The sequence below is a fragment of the Protopterus annectens genome, chromosome 5.part0 (genome assembly GCF_019279795.1).
Source record: "Protopterus annectens isolate FY-2018-M chromosome 5.part0, PAN1.0, whole genome shotgun sequence".
Taxonomy (NCBI): domain Eukaryota; kingdom Metazoa; phylum Chordata; order Ceratodontiformes; family Protopteridae; genus Protopterus; species Protopterus annectens.
The window spans coordinates 1,717,476,904-1,717,502,682 of NC_056735.1; the positions used below are offsets into that span (position 1 = coordinate 1,717,476,904).

Sequence of the window (25,779 nt, forward strand, 5' to 3'; positions counted from 1 at the left end):
AGGTAATGGGGTTATCTGTACAATTAAAGTTAATGTATTTATTTATTTATGTGTTTATTTATTTATTATCTATATGACACAATTATTCTAAACTAAAAAAAAAATAAAGTTAACTACAAGAATGTGAGCCAGCTTGGCAGCTACACTGTTTGGATGTATTATGCATGACAAATGGATGAATCTTATGTTATGAAACAAGCTATAGTGTTGTATAATTTATTAATGTAGAAGGGGGTAATTTGGGTGTCTTGAAAGAAGTAGGTTTACCACCTTAAAGGGAGTGTGGTTTACTGGGAACAGCTGTGGGTTGGTGTTAGGGCACTCTGGAATAGGTAAAACAGATGTGTGATTTGTCTTTTTTGTAGATAGGAATCAGAAGGTTTGTAAAGCAAGCTCTTATTTTTGATAGAGCAGTAGGAAAGTACTGAGTTTTTATTATTAGAGGCACAGATGACAGTCCAGTTATAAAAGGCTTAATAAGTAGAGAGGAGAAAGACTGAAAATATGAGTACCCAGGTGGAGGAAAGACCTAGGTCAACAACATTAATGGCTGAATATATCAATTAGGTTTTTAATTGTACTCGTATTTATTTTGTTCGTGTTGGTGACTGTATACTATCAAGATTTATATTTAAAAGTTGGATGCAATAAAGGTGCATTTTCGAAAAATCTTTGTATCATCCAGGAAAACACCCATATGTGCTTTTGAGGGCTATAAGCACCCTATGTCACAGTGCTGGACATTAAAGGCTGTGAAACTGGGGAATGGTAGCACTTGTTGTGTGACAGTAGACCCAGAATAACATGAAGCAGCAATAATACAGATAAATTATCAAATGTTGTTACAATTTAGAAAGAGTCAATTACATCTTTGTTGATTGCTCATTTTGGGTGGGGATAAAGTAGTCATGTTGGTCTATAGTTTGCTATGAACCTCACAGTTTATCATCATCATTTGAAATGTGTTAATACTATGCTGGCAGTAGTCAGGTCAGGAGTATATTATGGCAAAGTGTAGTAGCTGTACGTTTCCTACAGTGTGACTGTTTTATGTCAATAGTTTTCCCACTGAGTTCATCTGCTGGAAACTACCCATCTGGTACATTCATTTCCATCTTGATGAGATTCAAGCATTACAAGTAGGGAGGTATCAACCTTTGTTAATTTTTACTATGACTACATATGGGAACATAGGCATCGAGTGATAGTACTGTGAAAGGTCAACACATTTTTCTATGTGTGTTTGTACTGGCACAAGCATTAGTGCACACATTCTTTGTTCATCTGGATGACTTGACTGTTTTTGCCTCCTTTTCTGCCTCCTGCCCAGCACATGGGGGCAGGCACATATACTTGACTGACAGCTGGCTGCGAGTGCCATGAAGGCACATGCATTATGCATGTGCTGACCGATTGACTCTCACTGTTGTAAACGTCTGTAACTTGTTTCACTCTCCTTCCACCCTCATTACTCAGATACCTCCAGATATCTTATCTTTATTCCTGCATGCCTCCTTTCACATATACGCACATGCAACAACCCTCTTAAAGACACAACCTTTAATTCTACAAAGCACCACAGATCACCACCACCATATTACCTGATGTCTTCATTCAAACACATTATCACATCCTACTCTGCACAGCTACTATCTCCTGTTTTCCCAGCATCTATACTACACCGAAAACTTATACACCTCAATGCAAAATACAGTTATCATTTACCTGCCTCTCTTTATCTTTGCTGTACAGAAACACAAGTCTCTCATTTACCCTCTTTACCCTTTACTACCAACCTAAGACCTTATAGACTCCATTAAATAATTCACAACATCAACAGTAACACGATCCATCAAAATTTCAAGTACTGATATTTGTGAAAAGTGTCACAGACACCACCCAATCATACCTCCCATTACTCTCCCATTCATATAGATAAGACCACAAACTCTCTATAATAACAAATGGCAAATATTCAAAAATACCTGTGGCTTGCAATGGAACTAACTACTTTCTTCCAAATTCTACTCTGTCATAGTTATTTTGAATCAGTCCTTGAATTGCAATGTTCCATATTTAAGTAACTCGAAATTACCATGATTAAAACAGACAACATGCTGAATAAGGAGAGCAATGACATGCATTCGTTAACAATATTAATTTAGGCATTCGAGAAATTAGGGAATATTGAGTAAAATATTGAGACCGTAGAAACATTTACAGTTCACAATCAAAGGATGCTAAATGATAAGATACACTCCACAGACACCTTTAAACAACAGTAGTAGTAATATGTGTGGAAGAAGAGCAAGTTCATAGGGGAAATGCATATATACAATATCTTAGTTAAGAATGAGACAGGAACTGTGGATTGGAAAATGCACTTACTAATAAAAGAGAAGGAGAAAGATAGGTAAAAAATTAGACATAATAGTATCTGGAATACTATCTCACCAATAATGTGTTTTGTGGACTGTATGAAGCACCATAACTGCCTATTATACACATACTGATGGCATACTGCTAACAGGGCAAAGGTCGTCCAATGGGAGCAATCTTTGTTGAACTAACAAAGAGTTGATCGCCCACTCCTACTTAATATTCTAATTGCAGATGAAATCAGCCCTGATGCTCTCATGTGGTTCAAAGACTTCCTGTCTTCTACTTCAATATCCAAACTGGATCCCCACTTCCTTACCAGCTGCCCCATCACCAAACTAGGTCCCATATGGCTCCTTTTTATCCTCCCATACTTTTATTCCTATTTATCAACAAACTCTCAACAGATATGTGCCCACTTCCTATCATTCTTTATGTGGATGACATGGTTATTTTTAGATCAAGCCCCTCCCTTCTGCTATAAAGGACCAGTTAGATAAGGGCTTTTACATTTTCATTATCTATCTAGGTAAGCACCGCCTACGTCCCAGTCACACAAAATAAAGCTATATTGTTTGACACACCACAAAACCTATATAAGTACTTAGATAATCTGACCAATACTCATAACCAAAATGACAACTTAAAAACAGCCTACACTGTAGCTATCTGGGAATACGGTAAGATCCCTCACCCGACTTCCAAGATGATATTCAGGTTACAAAATCAAAAGTTAACAAGCTCCTCTTCTGGCCCAAGAAGATGATCCACTTTCCTTTCCTTACAGCCAGAACAGCAATAAGTAAAGGCACTCATCTTCTCCATCTAGAATGTAGACTTCCCATCATTGCCAGGGCCTTACGTAAGAATCCAAATATAATAAAATGTACATTCAGTAACATACAGATTCATATCCCTGTCACTCAAAAGAGATTATCACTGCTTTAACAAAAGCCAGCTGACCACCCATACCTCAAAAGACTACCATCCTGCTAGGAACTCTATTATTCAAGACTAATATTTAAGAACAGTTTCTTTGTTCACTCAGAGTTTACCAGAACTATCCCTTCCACCATATAAACTAAGATTCCTCTTCATATGTACTCCTCAACTACAAATCTCGCTTGCTAATCTCAAGTGCACCAATCACCCATTCTCTGTACTTGCTCTTTAAACAACAAATAAAAACCATACCATCATTCAGAAAGTTCTGTATGGTGCTAAAACACTATTTCTTTGAGCAGGTCCAGTGCAAATGCTTCTAAAATAGCTCTGTCAATTAGACGTCAGAACTCCTTACATCATGTATTAGTCGATTCACTATGTCTCTATACAGTAAAATATATTTAGATCTTTAACTACCATCCAACTACCACTCTACCTGTTCTCTTTTCTGAACCACCTACTAACTCATCATGCTATTGAGTATTCCCTTCTTCTTTATTTATTTATTTATTTATTTACATTTGTTGACCGGGAGAGTCCGACTGGACACAGGTCCATTTTCAGCGGAGATCCGGGGAGAAAAGCTCCACATTAAGTATTATTTGCATTATACAGTTAAAAAACATAGCATTTAAATATAGACATTAGTCCAGTTAAAGACGCAAGACAAGAAGAAAACAGATGTAAAACAGCTGTAGCACATAGTACAATTTTAAAATATGGTGACATATACTAAACATGGTTACAAATGTAGTTGAGATTCATCAGTGAACAATTGATACAATCTATTTTTGAGGTACATAATAGCCATTAGCAGTTGTTGCTACAAGAAGTTAGTATTACATGGTAGGTAGCTGGAAACATGAGTAGCCAAGCTTGCTAAGAGTAGGTTGTTGATAGGGGTCTGAGAGAGGTAGTGGGTGGGGGGAGTGGATGGTATTAGAGTGGGGGTTGCACGGGCATATCTGGCAAGTTTTGAAGTGTGATTTTAGCAAGGATTTAAAGTGGGTGCAAGAAGTTACAGAGGTAATTGAGGATGGGAGGGAGTTCCAGAGTTTGGCTATAGTGCAGGAGAATAATGCTTCTCCAGCAGAGTTAATGGCTCTTGTGACCTGTAGGAGGTTTTTGTGGCTGGATCTTACTGGTCTCATGGTTATGTAGGGTTGGAGTAGATTCTGGATGGGACTTTTAGTGGTTGGTTTATTAGTTTGTGGGCGAATGTGAGTTGGTACCATTGAAGGAGATGGGGGAGCTCTAGCCAGCCCAGTTCTGCTAGTGAGAGACAGTTGTGAGTATGGTAGGAAGCCCCTGTGGCGAATTCGGCGATTTTGTTGTAGCAGGTTTCGAGCTTATTTAGATTGCATTGTCTAAGGTTAGTAAATATTGGAGAGATGTAGAGTAGGGTAGAGATAAGATGAGAATTTGCTACCGAACTTTTAGCTGCTTTGGTAAGTAGTTGCTGATTTCTATATAATGCTCCTAGTTTTTTATGCACTTTTTAAATGGTCATGGAAATGTGAATGTCAAATTTCATTTTATTGTCTATATCTACTCCTAGTAATTTGGTGTGTTCTGTAGGATGGATGCTGGTGTTGTCTTTTGCTGTGATGTTAAAGTGAGAGCTGTCTAGGGTAAGTTTGGTGGGTTGGAAGATTAGTAATTTTGTTTTGTTTGGGTTGAGTATTAGTTGGGCATCGGATAACCAAGTTTGAATAGAAGAAAATGCTTCCTGTGTGACTTTTTGCAGTTCTGGTAGGGAATGGGCTGTGCAGATGATGGTTGAGTCATCTGCGTATTGTTTGAGTGTGCCATGTGTTGTGGCTGAGGCTAGATTATTGGTGAAAATAGAAAAGAGTAGGGGTGCCAGGATGGACCCTTGGAGAACTCATATGGAGTCTGGTAGTTGAGAGGATAGGTTGTCCTGCCAAACAACTGTTTGTTGGCGGTCAAATAGGTAACTTTGAAACCAGTTGATGACTGGCTGAGAGAAGGATAGGTTATTGAGAAGAGAGATGAGTTGTTTGTGTGGGACCATGTCGAAAGCTTTAGAGAGGTCTAGGAAGGTAGCTGAGGAGAGATAGCCTGCATTTTTATTTTGTAGGATAGTGTTAGAGAAAGAGAGTAAGGCAGTCGTGGTGCTATGGTTAGGTCGGAAACCGTGTTGTGTGTTGGAGAGGAGGTTGTTAGCAAGGAGGTGATCTGAGACTTGAGAATGAATGCATCTCTCTAGTATTTTGGAGAGTGGTGAGAAAATAGCTATGGGGCGGTAATTGGTTAGATCTGTGGAGGGGCCTCCTTTGTGTAGGGGAATTATGTGTAAGACTTTCCATAGTGTAGGAACATAACTTTCTGACAGAGATCTGTTAATCAAGAGTGATATGGGGTAGGCTAGAGCGTCTTACCATTCCTTTCCCATCTTCTCAAAAGTACCAACAATGCATCCCTTCCTCAGCTATATAATATACTTCACTGTAATAGCAGTAACATCTAGCAACTACTACCCTGTTATATTATGTCATCCAATATTACTTTATGTCATTCAGTGTACACAGTGCTTTTTCACTCCATCTAACAATACTAGATATGACTTTATGGCAGTCCCTGTATTATAGCTATATAAACTTTATGTATAGGCTGCAACATTTTATTTTAGCCATTTAAAATATTTGTCCTTTGTACCTGTTCATTTAAGCACACAGCTTTCTTGGTGACTATTTATAACTATAATATTTTGCATACGCTATGGACTCCTAATTGTAAACTCCAGGCTGAGACTGAAAATAGTCAGGTGGGATCAGTGTCCTACCATGGTCAGCATGCACATAAATCAATAAATGTACTTGAGTGAAAATAGCCTGCTGCTTAGTCTTTGTCTAGAGTGGAATTTCTGTTGCCTAAACTTCAAGACAAGAGGTTCTCTGGTCTGTTTTTTGGCTGGGTGTGCCCTCCGTGTGGACTCTGAATGTCCTCCATGTGTTTATATGGGTTTTCACAAGGTGCTATGCTCTTTTTCCACATTCTTAAGACATGACTTAAGTGTACAGGGGACTCTAAACTGTCCATAGATGTGAGTGTACATGTGTGAGATATAGAAGAAAGACCTGGCAAATTATTTACACCCCCTCTTACCTTGAGAACTTTGCAGATAGTGTTGGATGCCCTTGTGGTCACTCTAGGAGTCAGCTGCAAATCATGAATGAGACAGCGAGTAAGCAAGCAGCTTGTATTCCCCTGGACATTAGCAATATAGGCAGATGCCTTGCCTTTTTTATCAAGGGGACATCCAGAGATCATCAAAGCTTAAGAAAGAACAAATATCTTAACAACTTGACAGATGTGGTTTCCTGACAGGTTGAACCCAGTGCTTGACATCTTTGTATGTGCTAATAAGTGCTGACTTGCTAAACCTGTATTTGCACTAGACAAAAACAAAATATTAGAAAGCATTGAGAACTTTGTAGTCCATAAACCAGGCTGGACTCAGTAGTTCATGAAGTTATGTTACTTAAACAGGGCAACAGGTGAGTCAAAACCATCATTGAATGATACATGTGTTGGCATTTGATATATTTGGGATGTTACTTCAGTACAAAAATGAAATCCCAATTTCATAGTCTCCTTATATAGTCTAAATTAAATCTCTCAGTTATTATGTACTGACTTCTGAAATATTACATTTACGTACATAGAATTATCAGGTTCATCTTACAAATTCAGTAACAAACTTGATTGCTGAAAGTTAACATCTCTTCAAAATTGTGTAGAATCTGAAAATAACTATGTCAACCTATGCATCTGCCTGTCATAATAAACACTTTGTCTTTCTGTTTCAGATGTTGTAATTTACAAAATATAAGTTTTAAAATGTTCCTTACCTATAGGACCCAAATCAGGCAATTCAAAATGTGCACCAAACACTTCTAAGACATATCCCCGTGTCTCTCCAAATACCTCCACACTGAAATGCATCCCTTGCTGTAAAATTAAAAATATATTTTTCAGTACTTCTTTTTATGCCATTTTTCTTTTACTTTTCAATTTTCTGAGTCTTAATCCATTATATTATTTTGCGTACATGTTCTTTTCATTACTGTTAAAGTTATGAATGTTTACTTTTATTACACTTTAATATTTCATTTTCATTATTTACAATAACTGGTGTTCAAAAATCCATTTACATATTAAGTTAAACCAAAGCAAATAGGTTTATTGCATATATTTATTGTTTTATTTCAATTCACTTGATGATCTATTTGTGTCATGAGTATGTTTAATTACAATTTTTAATTGGTTGTTGACCAATACATGATGACACCATAAAAGGTTTAAATTGGTTGCATGAATGACAGAGCTTATTCAGATGAAGTCTGACTTGTAGACTTCTTTTTCTTTTGGCTGTTCCCATTAGGGGTCTACACAGCAGATCATCTATTTCCATTTCTTCCTGTTCTCTGCATCTTGCTCTGTCACATGAACCACATGCATGTCCTCTCTCACCACATTCATAGACCTTATCTTAGGCCTTCCTCTTTTCCTCTTACCTGGCAGCTTCATCCTTAGCATCCTTTTCCCAATATACCCAGCATCCCTCCTCAGCACATGTTCAAACCAACGCAATCTCACTTCTCTGAATTTGTCTCCAAACCATCCAACCCAGGCTGACCCTCTAATATACTTATTCCTAATCCTGTCTACCCTCATCACACCCAGTGCAAATCTTAACATCTTTAACTCTGCCACATCCAGCTCAGACTCCTGTCTTTTTGTCAGTGCAACAGTCTCCTAACCATATAACATAGCTGGTCTCACTACCCTCTTGTAGACCTTCCCTTTCACTATTACTGGTACTCTTCTGTCACAAATCACTCCTGACACTCTTCTTCACCCACTCCACCATGCCAAGCCTATACTCTCTTCTTCATCTCTCTTCCATACTCACCATTACTCTGAACTGTTGATCCCAAATATTTAAACTCATCCACCTTTGCCAACTCTACTCCCTGCATCCTCACCATTCCTCTATCCTCCCTCTCATTCACACACATATATTCTGTCTTAGTCCTGCTGACCTTCATTACGCTCCTCTCTAGAGCATATCTCCACCTCTCCAAGGTCTCCTCTACCTGTTCCCTACTCTCACTACATTTCACAATGTCATCTGCAAACATCATAGTCCACGGGGACTCCTGTCTGATCTCGTCCGTCACCCTGTCCATCACCACTGCAAATAAGAAAGAGCTCAGAGCTGATCCTTTATGTAATCCCACCTCCACCTTAAACGCATCTGTCACTCCCACTGCAGATCTCACCGCTGTCACACTACCCTTGTACATATCCTGTACCACTCTTACATACTTCTCTGACACTCCCAACTTCCTCATACAATACCACAACTCCTCTCTAGGCACCCTGTCATATGCTTTCTCTAAGTCCAAAAAGACACAATGCAACTCCTTCGGGCCTTCTCTGTACTTCTCCATCAACACTCTCAGAGCAAACATTGCATCTGTAATGCTCTTTCCTGGCATGAAACCATAATGCTGATCACTAATCATCACCTCCCTTCTTAACCTAGCTTCTACTACTCTTTCCCATAATTTCATGCGGTGACTGATCAATTTTATCCCTCTGTAGTTACTACAGCTCTGCACATCACCCTTATTCTTAAAAATCGGTACCAAAACACTTTTTCTCCACCCCTCCTCTCACTTTCCAAGATTTCATTAAATAATCTGGTTAAAAATTCCACTTGTAGACAAAAGTGTTAATTCCTTATAAAAGTGGTTTGTGTGGACATAACTTGTGCATTCACACAGTATGCATGACAATCATTTGGCAAACATTTCTAAAAATAATCAACCAACTCTCTTGTCACTTATCAAACTGTCTCTTAAAATGAATATTCACTTTCAATGCATTATATTTTTTTGTATTACCTGAACATCTGCTCAAATGATTGCTACATAGTATTTGACTGAGGCCGACAATATTAAAACTATTTGTATAAACTACTGTCCACAATGAGGTGTAACGGGGATCTATGAAAGGGTATTATTAAATTTACCCTAGGTCTGCCATCTGTACTGCTTAGTAATGGTCGGATGCAGCTCCCAAATGTTTTATCTCGTATGCATTCCTTCAAATTATCTATGGTATGATTCCAGCTTGTCTCACTAGATACAGTATATATTTATTGACCATGGGATGAGAAAGACCAGTTTAAGACCAATCAGGATAGGTTAATTCAAACACCAATAAGAAAACTGGCTAGGCTTAAAATGGCCCGCAAGGCATATTACTTACCTATGTACCTGAAATTAATAACAATATCTGAAATGGTCCTAATATAAATTAACACAAATTTAAATTCTGAGTTATTATTCCAAATTTCTTTAATTTATATTTTGAATAGACCCACAAAAATGAAACAAATTTACAGAATCAGAAAAACATACAAAATTCCATCATAAATCTTTTTACATTCCTTGCATTTATTATCATACCAGACTGGGACTAATACAATGAAAGTTTGAGTTACATAGGCATTGTAAAGATCATGATTTGAGTATAATACAACTTTGACAAAGAAAACATCTCCAAACCTAAACCCGTAAAGTAGTCTGATTAGGGAAAAGTTAATGCATATCACATGCTTATCGCAAAATAGGTTCATAGGTTCAGGAAATTACTAGGCTAATGGCTTAAGAGCCCTTACAAGTCTAGCCAATATAATCAGATTTTGCCCAATGTACAGCCCATAGGAGCAAGAGGATAGCATGGGTCTGTGTCTATGCCTTAAGTATGTTAACAGATTGCCCCTGTCCATAATGGACATAGGAGCAACCCCAGGTGTGAATTTGTGATTCCCCATCCATTGATCCAAACTGCATTTGAAGAGGGCCAGGGAAGGAGTCTGTTTAATGTGAACAAGAAGACACTTCCAAAGAAGGGGTAATCTATGAGACACATATCTGTCTGCCTGGCATGTTTTGTTTGAAAAGCGGAATAATAGCAAAAGGAAAGAAGAATAAAATAGCAACATTTCAGCAAAAAGAGATTAGAAAATACAACACTGTAGAAAACGCAGTACAGTTTTAAATATATTGCCTGAGGGATGGTACAGGGTAAGCTGTCAGTAGAGTTTGAATTGCTTAGAGACAGAGCAAAGAAAAGATTGAACAAGGATACAGCAGAAACAGTTGGATGGAAGCTAGATGCAATATTTAGTTGCACTCAGAAGTTTTCATCAGGATCTTCATTCATTCTTTATAGTATGCCTTTTTCCCTGTTATTTTGGCAGTTACAACAACATCACTAAAATCTTGTATTTTCCTACTTTTTCCAGTCATTACTACAGCAGATATAAATACTACAGCATATATATTGAACTAGCTTGAAAATCTGGCATTCTGCTGGCTTCCTTCCCACCTCCATTGTAAGATACACTTACAAAGTCCTTCAAGAGAAAAGTAAATGGCTCACTAAAAGCTCCATAAAATATCCACCAAATGTGCACTAGTGATGCCAGAAAAAAATTTGACAATGGAGTGCAAATATTGGCTCTGTATCAATAATCCTTGTTTTCCCGCCCTTCTCAACTAGTTTAGACCAGTATACAGGCATTGCTGTATTCTGGGCTGTGGTGTAGTTCCTGTGTTGTCCATTACCTTACTTGGATAGAAGGAAGTTTCTTTGCTCACCAGTGGGAGTGGGGAGCCTTGAGCAGCCTACCTGTCCTTGGGGGAAGTGACCTCAGCACAAGAAGCTGTAGTAATTGGTTGTTTGGGACCATTCCTAGCTCTTTTGTAGTTCACTGCTTAAAATCCGCCTTTGCACGGCTTTGCGCGGTCGTGCGCATAGCGCAGCGCCGGTTAAACAAGGTTAAACTTGGTTAAACAAGGTTAAACTTTTTCTGGCTCCGCCAAGTCTGCTGTTCAATTTTTCCCTTAGAACTGTTCTACTTGCAATCTAAACAGCCTATACTCTATCTGAAAAGCTCAGCACTTGCTCCTAAAGCATTTTTATACAGGTAAAGCACTCTTAAACAAAAGAAAGTACTTCATTCACCTAAATTCTGTTGAGTACACATCTCCCTATAGGTCCTTTCTGACTCAGTTACACAGCAATCTTTTTCACTATTTCTAGCATGTCGAAGGGTCAGTTGCTGGCGTCCTCTCCTGTTCAACTGGTGAATCTGGGAATCTTGAGGCAATGTTACAATTGCCTCATGTACACAGACAACCCTCTCCTCCTCCCAACAAATACAAATATATGCGAGAGATGCAACTATATAGCCAAACTGGAGGCTGAGCTCTATCAATTCAGTACTGGCAAGACCAGTCAGGAGGAGAAGGTAACCACGCACACCACAAACCCAGTCTCACATAGAACTATCACAACAGCAAACCAAACACATAAACACACAAAAACATACTTGGAGGCGCTGATTAAAAATCTACCAAAACAACAGAGGCCTCCAAAGCAGACACCCAAGCAACCACCACCTCAAGACATAGCACATGCAACACATAGTTCACAAAGTCAGTGTGCTAAACAGTCACAGCCCTTAAGGCCAAACAACATGCCAGACACACTTGTAATAGGTGACTCCATAGTCAGACACACTGATGTACCGCTCACCAGACTGAACAAGGAAATGGTCACAGTAAGCTGCCTGTCGGGAGCTAGAATCCACCACATAACACAAGCACTCAGGTCACTCCACAGCAAGTACAAATATGACTCAGTCATTGTACATGCCGGTGTGAACGACCTGAGACATACCTCCCTGGACTACATGAAAAGAGACATAGAGGAGCTCTCTGATTATGTAGCCCAGGCCGGTATGACCCTGACCCTGAGCAGCATCTTACCCTCACCAAGAATGATGCCACAGTACAAAGACAAAATGATCAGTTTTAACAATTGGCTTAATTACTGGTGTCATTCTAAGGGAATCCAATGTCTGTCTGCTTGGGATGACATGCTTGACAAGCCACGCTGCTTCGCAAGGGATGGCTTGCACCTGTCACCCCTGGGCTTCCGGATATTGGTCAAGGCTCTTGCCATCCACATAGTGCCTTTTTTAGGCAAGGCTCAAATGACAAACCTACCTCCCTAGAAAACACAAGTGGAAAAAAACTAAGGGTAATGCTGCTCAATGCCAGAAGTCTAAACCTCAAGATGCACGCCCTCGAAGCCCTCCTCAGTATGGAGAACATTGATGTCTGTGCGGTGACTGAAACCTGGTTCAAGGCTCCTGAGAGCACCCCAGCACTATCAGGTTTTACCTCATATCATGCTTTCCGGCCCCAAAACTTGGACCGAACCACAAAAGGAGGGGAGTATCCATTTTCATCAAAGATACCCACACCTCCAGGTTAGTGGCAATGCACGAAGCATCAGAGACTATCCAGGTGCAACTAACCATAGGCAAAACTGCCTTACAGTTTGTAGCATGCTACAGACCACCCTCTCAAACTCAGGAACCCCACACAGCCTTCCTGAAGACACTGGAGAGTATGAATGTCTCTCCAAATACCATCATTTTGGGAGACTTCAACTACCCAAACATAGACTGGGAACATTACTCAAGCCCCAACACCCTAGCCCAAAGGTTCCTAGAATTCATAAACTCAAATGCAATGGAACAACTAGTCACCATTCCCACAAGAGGAGACAATATACTAGACCTGATCATCACAAACATGGGGACAAAATGCTCCACACCGGAAGTATATCCCTCTTTGGTAAGATCAGACCATAAATTAATCTCACTGGAAATCCACATCCCGCCCCCCCCCCCTGCACAAAAGACCACAGTGAAGAACTTCTCAAAAGCAAACTTCACACTTCTTAAGACTGAAGTGGTATCCTTCAAGGCCCCTGGGCCAGTGGAAACCACAACCCACACTGCTGAATCCTTTGCAAATGCCTTCTATGGGCACCTTCAAGAATGCATGGATCATGCAATCCCAAATAAAACCAAGACCCATTCCCCCAAAGGCAGGCATCCAGTCTGGTGGACTCCAGCCATAAACAAACTTTACAACAGGAGGAGGAAGCTACTACATGACAGAGCAAAATCCCTAAAAGGGAAGGCGTCTCTGATCAGTACTAGCAAAAAACTACGATCACTCATAAAATCATCCAAGGCCAGCTTTGAGAGAAAAATCGCAAAAGACACAAAAGACAATCACAAGGCCTTCTTTAGCTATGTTAGAAACCTGGGTGGAAACTCCCAGATATGCTCAGAGTTAGTCCAAAATGACACAAAATACACTGAACCCACTGACATTGCCAACATTCTGGCAGACAGGTTCAGTGCAAATTTCTCCTCCCCCCCCCAAAAGGAGAAATAACTATCCCAGCAGAGTGTAGCCTCCCTAACATCTCAGATGCCCAGGTGAGAGCCGCCCTCTCTAAAGCTAAAAACACAGCATCAATGGGACCGGATGGTGTCCCGGGCTGTGTGCTACATGAACTCCAAGAGGAACTAAACCCACACATAAGGCTGCTGTTTAATCTTAGCCTTACTACAGGATACGCACCCAAAGAATGGCGACGGCAACAGTGGTCCCACTTCACAAAGGCGGTGCTTCTACGGACCCTGGAAATTACCGCCCCATAAGCTTGACGAGCCTGGTCTGCAAAGCTATGGAGAGGATCATTATGGAACTCATAAACAAAGACATTGGGGACCTACAGACATTGGATCCTACCCAATTTGGCTTTGTCAAGGGCAGATCCTGCCTTTTGAACTTGGTCGACTTTTTTGAAAGAGTCACTAAGGCCATTGATGAGGGTAAGGCAGTTCACACAGCCTACCTTGACCTTGCAAAAGCCTTTGACACAATACCCCACTCGGGCATCATAGACAAACTCACCAGCTTAAATGTAAACCCATATGTCACAAGATGGGTTGCAAACTGGCTCAAGGACAGAACCCACAGGGTCAGAGTTGCTGGAGCTATGTCAGACTCTAAGCCAGTCACAAGCGGTGTCCCACAGGGCTCAGTCCTGGGACCCCTCTTGTTCGGCATTTATTTTTCCGAGGTACAGGCAAACATAGGAGGATTGTGGCTGACAAAGTTCGCAGATGACTGCAAACTGGGTGCCATAATTGATACTCCAGCGGACACAAACATCCTTCAGAGAGGCCTCATAGAAATGGATAATTGGTGCCAGAGCCATGGCCTTAAGCTGAACGCCAAAAAATGTATAGTCATACCCTTTGGGAAAAACAAGGTACCGACAAATTACCACATAGGCGGTAATCCATTAAGTCTGAAAGAGGTAATCAGGGACGTAGGGACCGAGGTTGACAGTAACCTCTCATTTGACACTCACATTGCCAAAGTGGTTAGGAAGACCTTCTATATTGCCCACCTTATCATGAAGGGTTTCACATCTAGATCAAGAGAGGTCATTGTGCCCCTGTACTCTTCTCTTATCAGGCCAATGATTGAGTACAATGCCCCATTTGGGATGTATCTCACCCGACACCTGCAGCAGTTGGAAAGACCCCAAAAGTTCCTCACCAAGAGGATAAAGGGTCTTAAACATATGTCATATGCCCGACTGAAAAAACTCCAGCTCTATTCAGTCGCATACCGCCTACTCAGAGGTGATCTGTGCCTGACGTACAAGGCCATGTCCAATCCTGAATTAATGGACATGCTCCACCTCAGAAAATCCAAATCCATCAGAGCCACGAGAACAAGTGACTTAAACCTCAACACAGAAATAAATAGGACATGCTGGAGGGACAGATTCATAACCCAGAGGCTCCCTACACTCTGGAACAGAATCCCAGTCCATGTTAGGCAGAGCCCCTCACTGACTCTATTCAAGAGAAATCTCGACGAATGGATGGGAGATCGTAGGTTTACCCCGGGGGTCATCTCTGTGTCACTACTAGACAGAGGCATAGTAAACTAAACCCTAAAAGGGCATAGTATTCTCATCCTAAGGGGTGGTGTAAGCCACATACACTCTGGCTAGGCTTATAAATGCCTTAGGGCAGATAGCCTAGTACGAACCTATGAACCTATGAACCTATAGATTCCTGCTGATGTTTCAGTCTGTACTACTAACAAAACTTTAAACCTGCAGCTCTGCAATCTGAAGATTTATTGATTTCTCCCCTACTAACTGTGGGGGTACACTTCTACCTCTACACCTTAAGGCTGAAGGGTCTCCCAGTCCCAAAATGGTACTTCCTCATTACTGTATCTCTCATATAGAAGTTACTTAACTTTGGTTGCAGCCTATCAGAGGCTGCTTTGCTAAGTCATAGATCTTCCTCATTTTCACTTCTCAGCCTTTCCATTTTGCCCCATAAGCTGAGAAGTTCTAACAAAGTCTTCTTCTTCATTGCTAGATCTAGACTACGGAAGAGCATCCAACAATTTATTACATTTCTTGATAGAGTCGGCTGTTTCTCAGTAGCACTAACATAACACTTCCTTTCCATATCAGTTAGAGCTGAGTGGCCTAGTCGACTAATGCACTATATACTAGTGTCATTATGGAACACATGACTTGCCAGACTTGGATCATTTTCCTCCATTTCAGAGTAATGATCTTATGACAACTGGCAGGGAACTAGTACTACCAGCATTGACTGATAGGGTATGAGTTGGAAAAGCAATATAGTATTACCATCTAAGGGTAGTGTACTTGTCCAAACATGTTTCTCTCTATAGTGTTTATTGCTTGTCTTGTTTGTACTATTTTACATATTTATTTATTACTGACTGATTGATTTACATTTGCTAACCTGCAATGTCCAGCTGAATATAGTTAAGTTTTGGTGGCATCTTAGTTAGAAAAGCTCCAAAAAGAGGAAAATTTGATAAAAGTACAAATGACAGCCATCAAATGTTCAGTGCTAATACAAGCATAAAAATATCAGGTCTAAATACTACAAACGATCAATAAACATATCAAGAGAAAAGGCAATGATACAATTCAGTATGTACAAACAAAGCATTAATGGTGTTAGTACCATAAAAGCTAATACTTGGCAAGATTAACTTGAGGAAGAATGTTCCATAATATCCTCATACAAATTGAATATCCAAAATGTCTAAAATTATTTTATACATGGGACAGAAAAGTGATTGGCCAAAGAGGACCCAAGGATATACCTCTTGTTGTGGCAACTAATGATACCATACAAAGATAGATGGTTTGAAGATTACAACAGTTAACCATTAAAAGCAACTATGTTGATAGTCACAGTGAAACATTTTTGCTTTCAGTGACTACGTATGCATGCCTAAATGTAAGTATACTGCTGCATTACTGTGTTTCCCCATGGAGAACCTGAAAAAATCACTTGGCCAATCCACCTGCCCAGATGACAAACACAATTAAATATACGTATACATTTACATACATAGATAAAGAAGAATATATATATATATATATATATATATATATATATATATATATATATATAAATATATATCTATATATCTATATATATATTTACATACATACAATATATTGTGCAATTACTGTATTAGTAATTATCCAAAGGTATGCTTTGCAACAAAATTACTGACTCTGAAATTAAAACAAAATACAATGTCATGTTCTTACCTGAATAACACATATTTCATTAGGCTCCACTAGCATTTTGCCAAATTCAGTGATAATTAGTAATTTCCCTTGCTGTGGCACTGTGAAGAAATGAAAAAAAAGTTTGATCACCTGTACAGCATATCATACTGAAAACCTCTATAAATAGAAAACTTTACCAGGTACATAAAGGAATAGTGACCAAGAAGGCCAGAGTGAGCTAAAATCCATTTGCAAACAGTCAGTGGTGAAATGTAAGATTACAGAAGTCACTCTGAGTCACATAGTATGCAAATGAGGAGGGTGAGGATCACATGTTTCAAATTCCTGGTCCCTTTTATGTTTTTATTGACTAAGCATGTCCTCCCCGCGGTCGAGTGGCCTCCGAAAGACATGAGTGAATGGGCGTGCCTTCGCTGAAGGGCGGGCATCGGGCTGGCAACTCGGCACCATAGAAAAATCTACTGCAAATCATTAGCAGACCGGAGTTCCTCTGTGGCGAACCCTAACCGGGAAAAGCCGAAAAGACAAACAACAACAACACAATTCTAGTTTACAGGGTTTGTGAAGTGTACTAGCTATTGAGCAATGCATTTGTCTAGTTTATATAATGGAGAAGCAGAGAATAAGTTATAGCCAGGCTACATTCTGCAGATGTACTTAATTCCCAAAATACTGACTTGCCAGTGGTATAACTGAACAAATCATTTAACAACATAACAGCTCCCATTTCATTGAGAGAACAGAAACTTCTGCCTCACAGATTTTATCTAAATAATGAATACTAAATAACAACAGATTTTAGCAATAATAATAATATAGCTGTAAAAAGGAATATTACTTCCTGGGGAATGATTTTAGTTTAGGTTTTATATGTAAAAACAGGACACCACGATACTAATAAAAAAATATATATATATATATATATATATATATATATATATATATACACTTGAGTTGGATGAAAGACCAGAAGATTGAAATCCGGAACACCAAGATGAAAACAACGAAACCGCAGAACACCGAAAAGCGCAAAATTCAAAATCCTGATGTTATGGGAGTTTGAATTAGCACTTTTTGTGTTCTGCTGTAGGTAAGTGTGTGTGTGTGTGTGTGTGTGTGTGTGTGTGTGTGTGTGTGTGTGTGTGTGTGTGTGTGTGTGTGTGTGTGAGTGTATTTGCGAGGGGGAAATACTGTGTGTAAGTGTGTGTGTGTGTGAAGGACTGTACTGTGTGGGTGTGTGTTTGCCTTGGGTGTCTGTTTGTGCGATCTCGGAGTTAGAATATTAAAGTGGGGGGGTGTGGGGGATTAGTGTAGGGTGTTTTGCTTAGTAGTGTGGAGCAGTTGTGTGTGTGTTTTTGTGTGTTATGTGTGTTTTGTAAACTTGTGTTTTTCGGTGTTCTGGCATTTTGTTGTTTTCATCTCGGTGTTTTGGGTTTCGTTCTTCCGGTCTTTCGTTGTTGCAAAGTAGACCCACACGCACACACACACACACACACATATATATATATATATATATATATATATATTTTTTTTTTTTTTTTTTTTAATTATCCTTTGTTGACTGAGTGAGTCCCTCTAGGCTAGTAGCCTCTTTCAGGAGAGACTCAAGGTAGTATATACACCAGTAGGGGAAATTTGGCCAAGGCATTTGGTAATTTTTTTCTACTCTTTAGAGCTTTTAGATGGTGTAGGAGGGCTCCTATAGCAGAAATGAAGAGGCCAAAGGGAAGCAGCAACATGGAGGAGGAAAGAAATGCCATGAAGAGTTTGGAGGTGGAAAGTGAAAATTTAGGAAAAAAATGTTTGATATGAAAGTAAACAAAGATTCCTGTGTTATGGATGATACAAATGAGCAGCATGTATCTCTCTTAATGGAGAAGGAAGTAAGCGAGACTGTTGAAGTGGTGCAGATAACAGAATTGGAATAAATAAAGGTTTGCAGGTGATGTTTTGTTTAAAATAAATGAGCGGAATGACCCAGGTGACAGTTCTGCTGCTTCACAGGGTTACATGGCAGATCATTTTTTGGGAAGTGTTGAGGACAGTAATGTGGAAAAGGCACCATGTGATGTGGCAGCAGAGAAATGCAGCAGTTAAAACTTATGCAGCAGTGACAGAAAGTAAAAGAGGAAATCGGCAACAAACTGAGAAGGTGTTTGGTTTTGTGGCAGCAAACAATGCAGTAACTAAAACATATGCAGCAGTGATAGCAGGCAAAAAGGAGAGCAGCAATAAACTGTAAGTAAACCTTTAAAAAACAGAAGACCAACTGTGAAAGTAAAAACAAAACATTATACTGTAATACACAAATATTATGTATAGGACAATTTGGTAACTGCTCTGGGCTTTAAAGATCAAGAAATTTTATACATATTAAGACAGAGGCTTTTTGTGACAACATTTGTAACTGATAGGCTGATGCTAACATTTCTGGAACAGTGTAACAAAAAGAAGGCTGTTTATCTGTGGAACAATTATTTGTTTTCTGGTAGCAACTTAAATGTTAAAAAATGTTACTTTGCAATTTAGAACTAATGAACTGGAAGAATACAATGTTAAAAAATGCGTGCAGGATCTGAGTGAAACTGTTGATAATATTGTTATAAAGTTAGAGATGAGAGAAACTTATGAAGTGGAGGGTGGAAGCTGTTCTGAAATGTGAAAAAAAAAACATGGTGAAACACTTGCCAAGTGTTATTGTTGCGGCTGATCGTAGGGAGACATTAAGATATGCTGGCCAGCTTAAATTGTGTTTCTTTTGTGGGTACTTTTATCATTTAATTAAAGATTTGACAAGGTACAATGTAACTAGTGCAGGAAGAAAGGACATACAACCAAAAGGTGTGTGCAGTTTTGGATGCATTGTCAAAAGTAAATAGTAAATAATGAAGAAGAAGGGAAAGGGGAAGAAAACATACATGAGGAAGGACAACAAGAGGCTATGGGAGAGGTTGAATGGGTCTATATCATCTTGTCGAAATGGCTTAACAGCGAATGCCGTTTTGATGACAAATAAACAGCGAACTGCAAAAACAGCGAAAACCCAGGTCACCGATTTGTTACCTAGTGTGCCCCCACACCCCCCCTAAATAAATATACCAACTCCGAGATCACACTAGTGGGGTAAAAAAAAAAATCGCTGACCTGAGCTTTCGCTGTATTTCCAGTTCACTGTTTATTTGTCGTTGAAACGACATTCGCTGTTATGCTGTTTTGACAAGATAATACAGACCCGGGTGAATTACAGTAGATGAAGAAGAAACTGTAGAGGAAGAAAAATTACGGAGAGGAAATTTAAGAAAAAGAGTGCATGCAGGAAGGTAGGTCAGGAGAAGGGATTGATATTAATAATTTTTTAAGTTTTAGCCAGTGAAAATCTGATTCTGAGGATCAAGGTTTATTTCCACATACAAAATGAAAAGATATTCATTTCAGGGAAAGAGTAAAAATAAGAAAATGAAAATTTAAAAATATTTCCCTTCAAATTAGAAGAAGGAAAAGCAACAATTTTAGAGTACATTCGATAAATGTGAATAGTATTATTTACACTGTAAGAAGGATAAGGATACTGGAATGGAGTGCTAAATATGATGTGATGTGGATGTTATTCTGTTAGAGAATGCAAGATTCCAGACAAGTGAAAAAAGACTAGACTCATAAAAAAAACTGGGGTGGAAATACAATATGGAACTTAGGATGTAAAAGTTGTTCTGAAGTGGCTGTGTTGTGTGAAAAACAGTAAAAATACTAGCTGAACATTACAAAGGATGGGAAGCTTAACTGTTATGGATATGAAGTATAGAGAATATGTTTGTAAAATTAAACCACATTATGCATATATAACTAACATGGAAAGAGTGAATCTGTTTCATGAAATGTTAGATTATGTGGCGGATAACATAAAAATTATAATTGCAGGGACTTTAATAATTATTTAACAAGAAAATATAAAAAGAAAGGGAAAGATGAAAAAAATAAAGGAAGTGATAAAATGTGGTAAATTAGCTGTGTGGAGTAAAAGTTAATGTACTTATAGAATAAGGGTACTTGGATATGAAATTATTTTTTTTTAATTATAAGAAGGCTTGGGGTAGCAGATAGTGATACAGTTTTGATGGGTTTTTCAGACAATTTAGCAATATGGATGGAGGTGATGAAAGAAAGGGGGTATATTAGAATATAAAAGGGAATAAAAAGAATAACTGAGTGATTATTGGCTTGAAACTGGAGTGTGGGATGTATTGTAGTTATGGAAGGATCATATAATCATGAAGGCGCACTATGAAAACTGGTCTGAATGGTAAATTGAATTTGAAAATAAAAATAAACAGTGTTTTTCCCCATTGGCAGTATGATGTAAGAAATGAAGAGAAAGTAAATTATGGGAAATGTATAGAAATTTATTAGAGAATTTAGAGAGTAATATGAGAGTATTATGACATGGAAAAAGAAATATATAAAATAAATCATGGAAAAATAAGGCATTACTGTTTAGGCAGAGATACTGTTTACAAAGAAGAAGGAAGGAGATATCTGCATATCTGGATAAAAAATAATAAAGGCGGATACTAATATAATGAGGGAAATGAAAAATGTAAAAGTAGACTAAAAAAGAATACAAGAGCAAATTATGAGTATTGTAGTACAGGACATGGAAAATATGTGTAAGGGTAAAAAGACTGAAAATAAGAGAGAGAATTTAAAGTAAAAAAAAATCCAGAACAAGCTAAGGTAGAATTTGAAAAAGAAATTCCTATTAGTGAAGCAGATGAAGTATTTAGAAAAGTAAATGCTGATATAGTATAGGCCTAAATGGTATATGGTACAGAATGTGCAAGACATTAATGGATTGGAAACGAGAGTATATTGTAAATGTAATGAATGAATGGCTGAAGGGAAGGCTTGTTTATGAAGAGTTATGTAGTGGCATATTAAAATTTATATGCAAGAAGGATGACAAGAATGAAATAAACATTGAGAGCCATCACATTAACGTAGATTTTATTTTTTATGAGAATAATCCAAAGAAGAATGGAAGGAAGGATAAGGATATTATGGATGAAAGGATATGTGGTACAAAAGGGAAGGAATGTTACTGGTTGTTAGAGAAATTGTGACTGATATTGTAAGGAAAAGGGAGGATGGGAAACTTATGGTAGGTGATATTAGCAAGGCATTTGATGCAGTAGAACATGATACTTTGTGGGTGTTATGGAGAGTGGGTATGTCAGCATATCAAAATAATAGAGTGAAAGTGTTTGCAAATATGCATAAATTGTGGTATATGACAAGGATGTCCAAATATGTGGAATATTGTTTGCACTGGTGATGAATGCTATACTTAGTGACGTGCCTTATAAAATGAAAGATACAAGATACGTGATATAAAAGGAGGTGCTGATTCCAGTAGTTTTTGAAATATGCAAATGATATAGTTGTAGTTATTAAGAACAAAATATGGAAGAGGGAAGTGCTGGTATGTCTGAATGGAAGTGTAAAGGAAATGGGAATGACCCTGAATAAAGATAAAAGAAAGGGTTTGGGTGAAGTGGTGAAAATTGGTAGGGGTGCATTTTTCAATAAATTGTCTTTGCTAGGAATAACATTGGAGAAGAATGATGCAATGGGAGGGTTTGATAAAAGAAATGAAAGAAATGTGTCTTCTGTGGAGGACGTACAGATTATCATTCAAAAAAAGTTTATCTGGTAAATTCTGTATTAATGGGAAACATTAAAAAAAAATAGCAGACATGTCAAATGTTTCGATGATCCCAGAAAAATATGAAAAAGAAATTGTGCAATTGGTGTTTTCTTTCATATGAGATTCAAGATTAAATCCAGTAAAAACAGGTGCAATGTATATGAGTGAAGATGAAGGCAGACTGGGGTTACGAAATCCAATTGTTTATTCTGCTTCTTTAATGTATAGAGTATTGAAATAGGTAATAGGAGAGAATGAGAAATTAATAGTGAGAATATTTAAAATTAAGTACCGAGAACTAAAAGTCAGATGACCAGAAATTATGTCATTCTGCAAGTAGCTGATAAAGAGTGACTGGCAGCAGTGGTAACTATCTTATAGTCTGGGCAGAAGGGAGCATAGCTAGTAAACATATGCCAGTCTTTCCCAGGTATGTGTGTGTGTGTGTGTGTGTGTGTGTGTGTGTGTGTGTGTGTGTGTGTGTGTGTGTGTGTGTGTGTGTGTGTGTGCATGTGTGCGTGTGTGCGTGTGTGCGTGTGTGTGTGTGTGTGTGTGTGTGTGTGTAAATCAAACTTCAAAGAGTGTGTGTGTGTCAGCTACTTGGGCAGGGACATGAAACACTAGTTGGACAGAGAGGGTGCAGAGGTCTTGGCTTGGTCACTCAGCTGAGATCTCAACTTTATAGTTGTGCCAGTGGGTAGTCTTACTGGGGATTTGGAGAAAGAGGGAGAAACCAGCCCCAGACTGACTGTGGTCTCTGTGTGCTCTTAAGAGAAATTGCACTTGATGCAGACAGCTGCATATGGAAATACTGTGTGTGTAGCTGTTATCCTCTCAGTGAATGTTCCCCCCACTGTTGCCAGTGAAGAGGATTGAGACTCCTTGATTACCAGTTGACAGTGGTAGGTCATCAATATATTAATTGGTAGCAGTGGTGAGATATCCACATCACACATAAATTGGCTGGGAGTGGTGGGATCACCACTTCACATATTGGGATTCAGTGGCGTGGATATTGAACTCCTGTAGCCTGTAAACAGCTGTCACTAAAGAAGGTGTTTGCACTGTCAAGCAGCCACATGGTAGACATTTAGGGTTTCATATCTCAATCATTTTACTTATTTTTTGTTAGCTTAGTCAGGGAGACCAGGCAAGGATGTCAGCAGAGGATTATGGCAAGCTGACAAGGAGCCAGTTGGCTGAGATGTGCCAAGCCAAAGGATTGGTGCATGCCAACATGAGTAAAGTGGAAATGATTGCAGCCTTAGTCACAGCTGCATCACAGACCAACAACCAGACTGGCCTTGGGGATGTACAGCTCTCAGAAGATAGACAGTTCAACTTTTCCTCAGAGGACTTAAAAATCTGTCTGGAGTTAAAGAGACTTGAATGGGGATGCCAAACATTTGGAACTAGAATCAACAGAGAGACTGCAGCAGGAGAAGTGAATGGAATTAGAATCAGCAGGAGACTAAGATGTCTGGAAGCCATTGAAAATGAGAGGCAGAGGCAACATGAAAAGGAAAGGCTGACTCTTCACCAGGGTCATGGAGGTAACAGTGAAGGGAGTAACTCAACCCCAGAAGCAATAACGGTCAGTAAATTTCTTCCACAATTTACAGAGGGTGATAATTTTGATAGTTTTATTCATATGTTTGAAAGGGTATATAAACAACATAATGTTGACCAAGGGCTCTGGGTATGGTTCCTGACCCCCTTACTCCATGGTAAAGCTGTAATTGTTGTTTCTAAATTGTCTGATACTGATTGCTTAAATTATAATACAGTTACAAATAGTGTGAGTGTTTTAAGTTAACACCTGAAGCTTATAGAAAAAAGTTTTATGAGTTTAGGCACAAGGCAGATGAAAGTGTGTATGAATATAATGATTTGTTAAGCACTTATTTTCATAGGTGGGTGGGTGAGTGGGTGTCAGGTCTCCACTTTTGAAGGTCTAGCAGACCTTTTGGTGAGGGAACAAGCCCTTAGCAGTTTTCCTGAGGATATGAGAATCTGGTTGGCAGATAAAGAATGCAACATCACTGGTGAGTTGAGGGAAAAAGGAGACCCATGCCTAGAAAGCAGGGCATCAGTGCACTGGAAAGGGATACCCAGTGCTGCAAATGGATATAATGGAACCCATGGTGGGCAGCCTAAATTGCCCTAACAGAGTCTGCCAGTAACAGGGGAAGCCACTAGTTCTGATGCACAGCCAGTATTGAGGGTTAAATGTTTTAAATGTAACCAGCAGGCCCATGTAGCATATAGATGTCCATGGAGGCAAGGTGGTTAACAAAAGGTAGGTTAGGCAGTAAGTGGGAATGACAGAATGCCAGTGGTAAGTTGTCTGAAGACAACAAGGGTACCAAACTACCACAAGATGTTATATCCTATCTTAGTAGATGGGAAACAGGTCACTACTAAGAGAGACACAGCTTCTGACCTAACCATTGTGAAGCCTGCAATGGTTAAAGAGGAGCACTCCTTGCTTGGGTAGTCCACTCCAGTCACAGCTTTGGGAGAAATCCCATTCCAAACACCTTTGCCAAGAGTTCACCTTGACTGGGAGGGTGGAAAAGGAAGCAAACAAGCACGTGTGTTTGAGGATATCCCTGCAGATGTCCTGATGGGAATGATTTTGATAATGCAATACCTTGTGTGCATGCAGTGACACACAGTAAGGCTTGGAAACAGGCATGTAGGTCTGGTAGCCTGGGGGGACCCAGACAGACTGCACACTTGAAGCCAGGACTGGTGAGGTGGCTACTTCAGGGAGGGAGCTACCCTTTAGCAGTGAGACTGAAGGTGTGTCACAGCTGTTTGTGGGTACTGGTGTTCCCTTGGACAGAGTGACTGCAAGGGTAGAGGTGAGTAGTAGTACCCAGGCTGACAATGAGGCACCACTGTCAGAGGATACCAGACTTCCTGTGGAAGGGGAGCTGGGAAGGGTTACAAAGAGAGATTTGAGACAGGATCAATTCTAAGATCCTACATTACAAGGCTTGAGGGCGGTAGCCAGGGAGATGCCTGATCCTCAAGGAAAAGGGGAATCTGTATACTGGGACAAAGAGTTACTGTATAGAGAGTGGACCCCTGAGGGAGGCCTAGAAGGTGAGGTAATACAGCTGTTTGTAGTGCCCAGAGCCTACCATCTGGCTCTTCTA

General features: G+C 39.3%; 1 protein-coding gene across 1 annotated transcript in view; it reads right to left on the reverse strand.

Moving 5' to 3' along the window:
* HGD (homogentisate 1,2-dioxygenase) overlaps nt 1-25,779 on the reverse strand; it is a 622,110-nt gene that overhangs the window by 307,903 nt on the left and 288,428 nt on the right. The window contains exons 8-9 of the mRNA XM_044071510.1: nt 16,933-17,012; nt 7,200-7,299 (exon numbers count right to left, since the gene is read on the reverse strand). Coding sequence (XP_043927445.1) covers nt 7,200-7,299; nt 16,933-17,012 — 180 coding nt within the window. The remainder of the gene's footprint in view (nt 1-7,199; nt 7,300-16,932; nt 17,013-25,779) is intronic.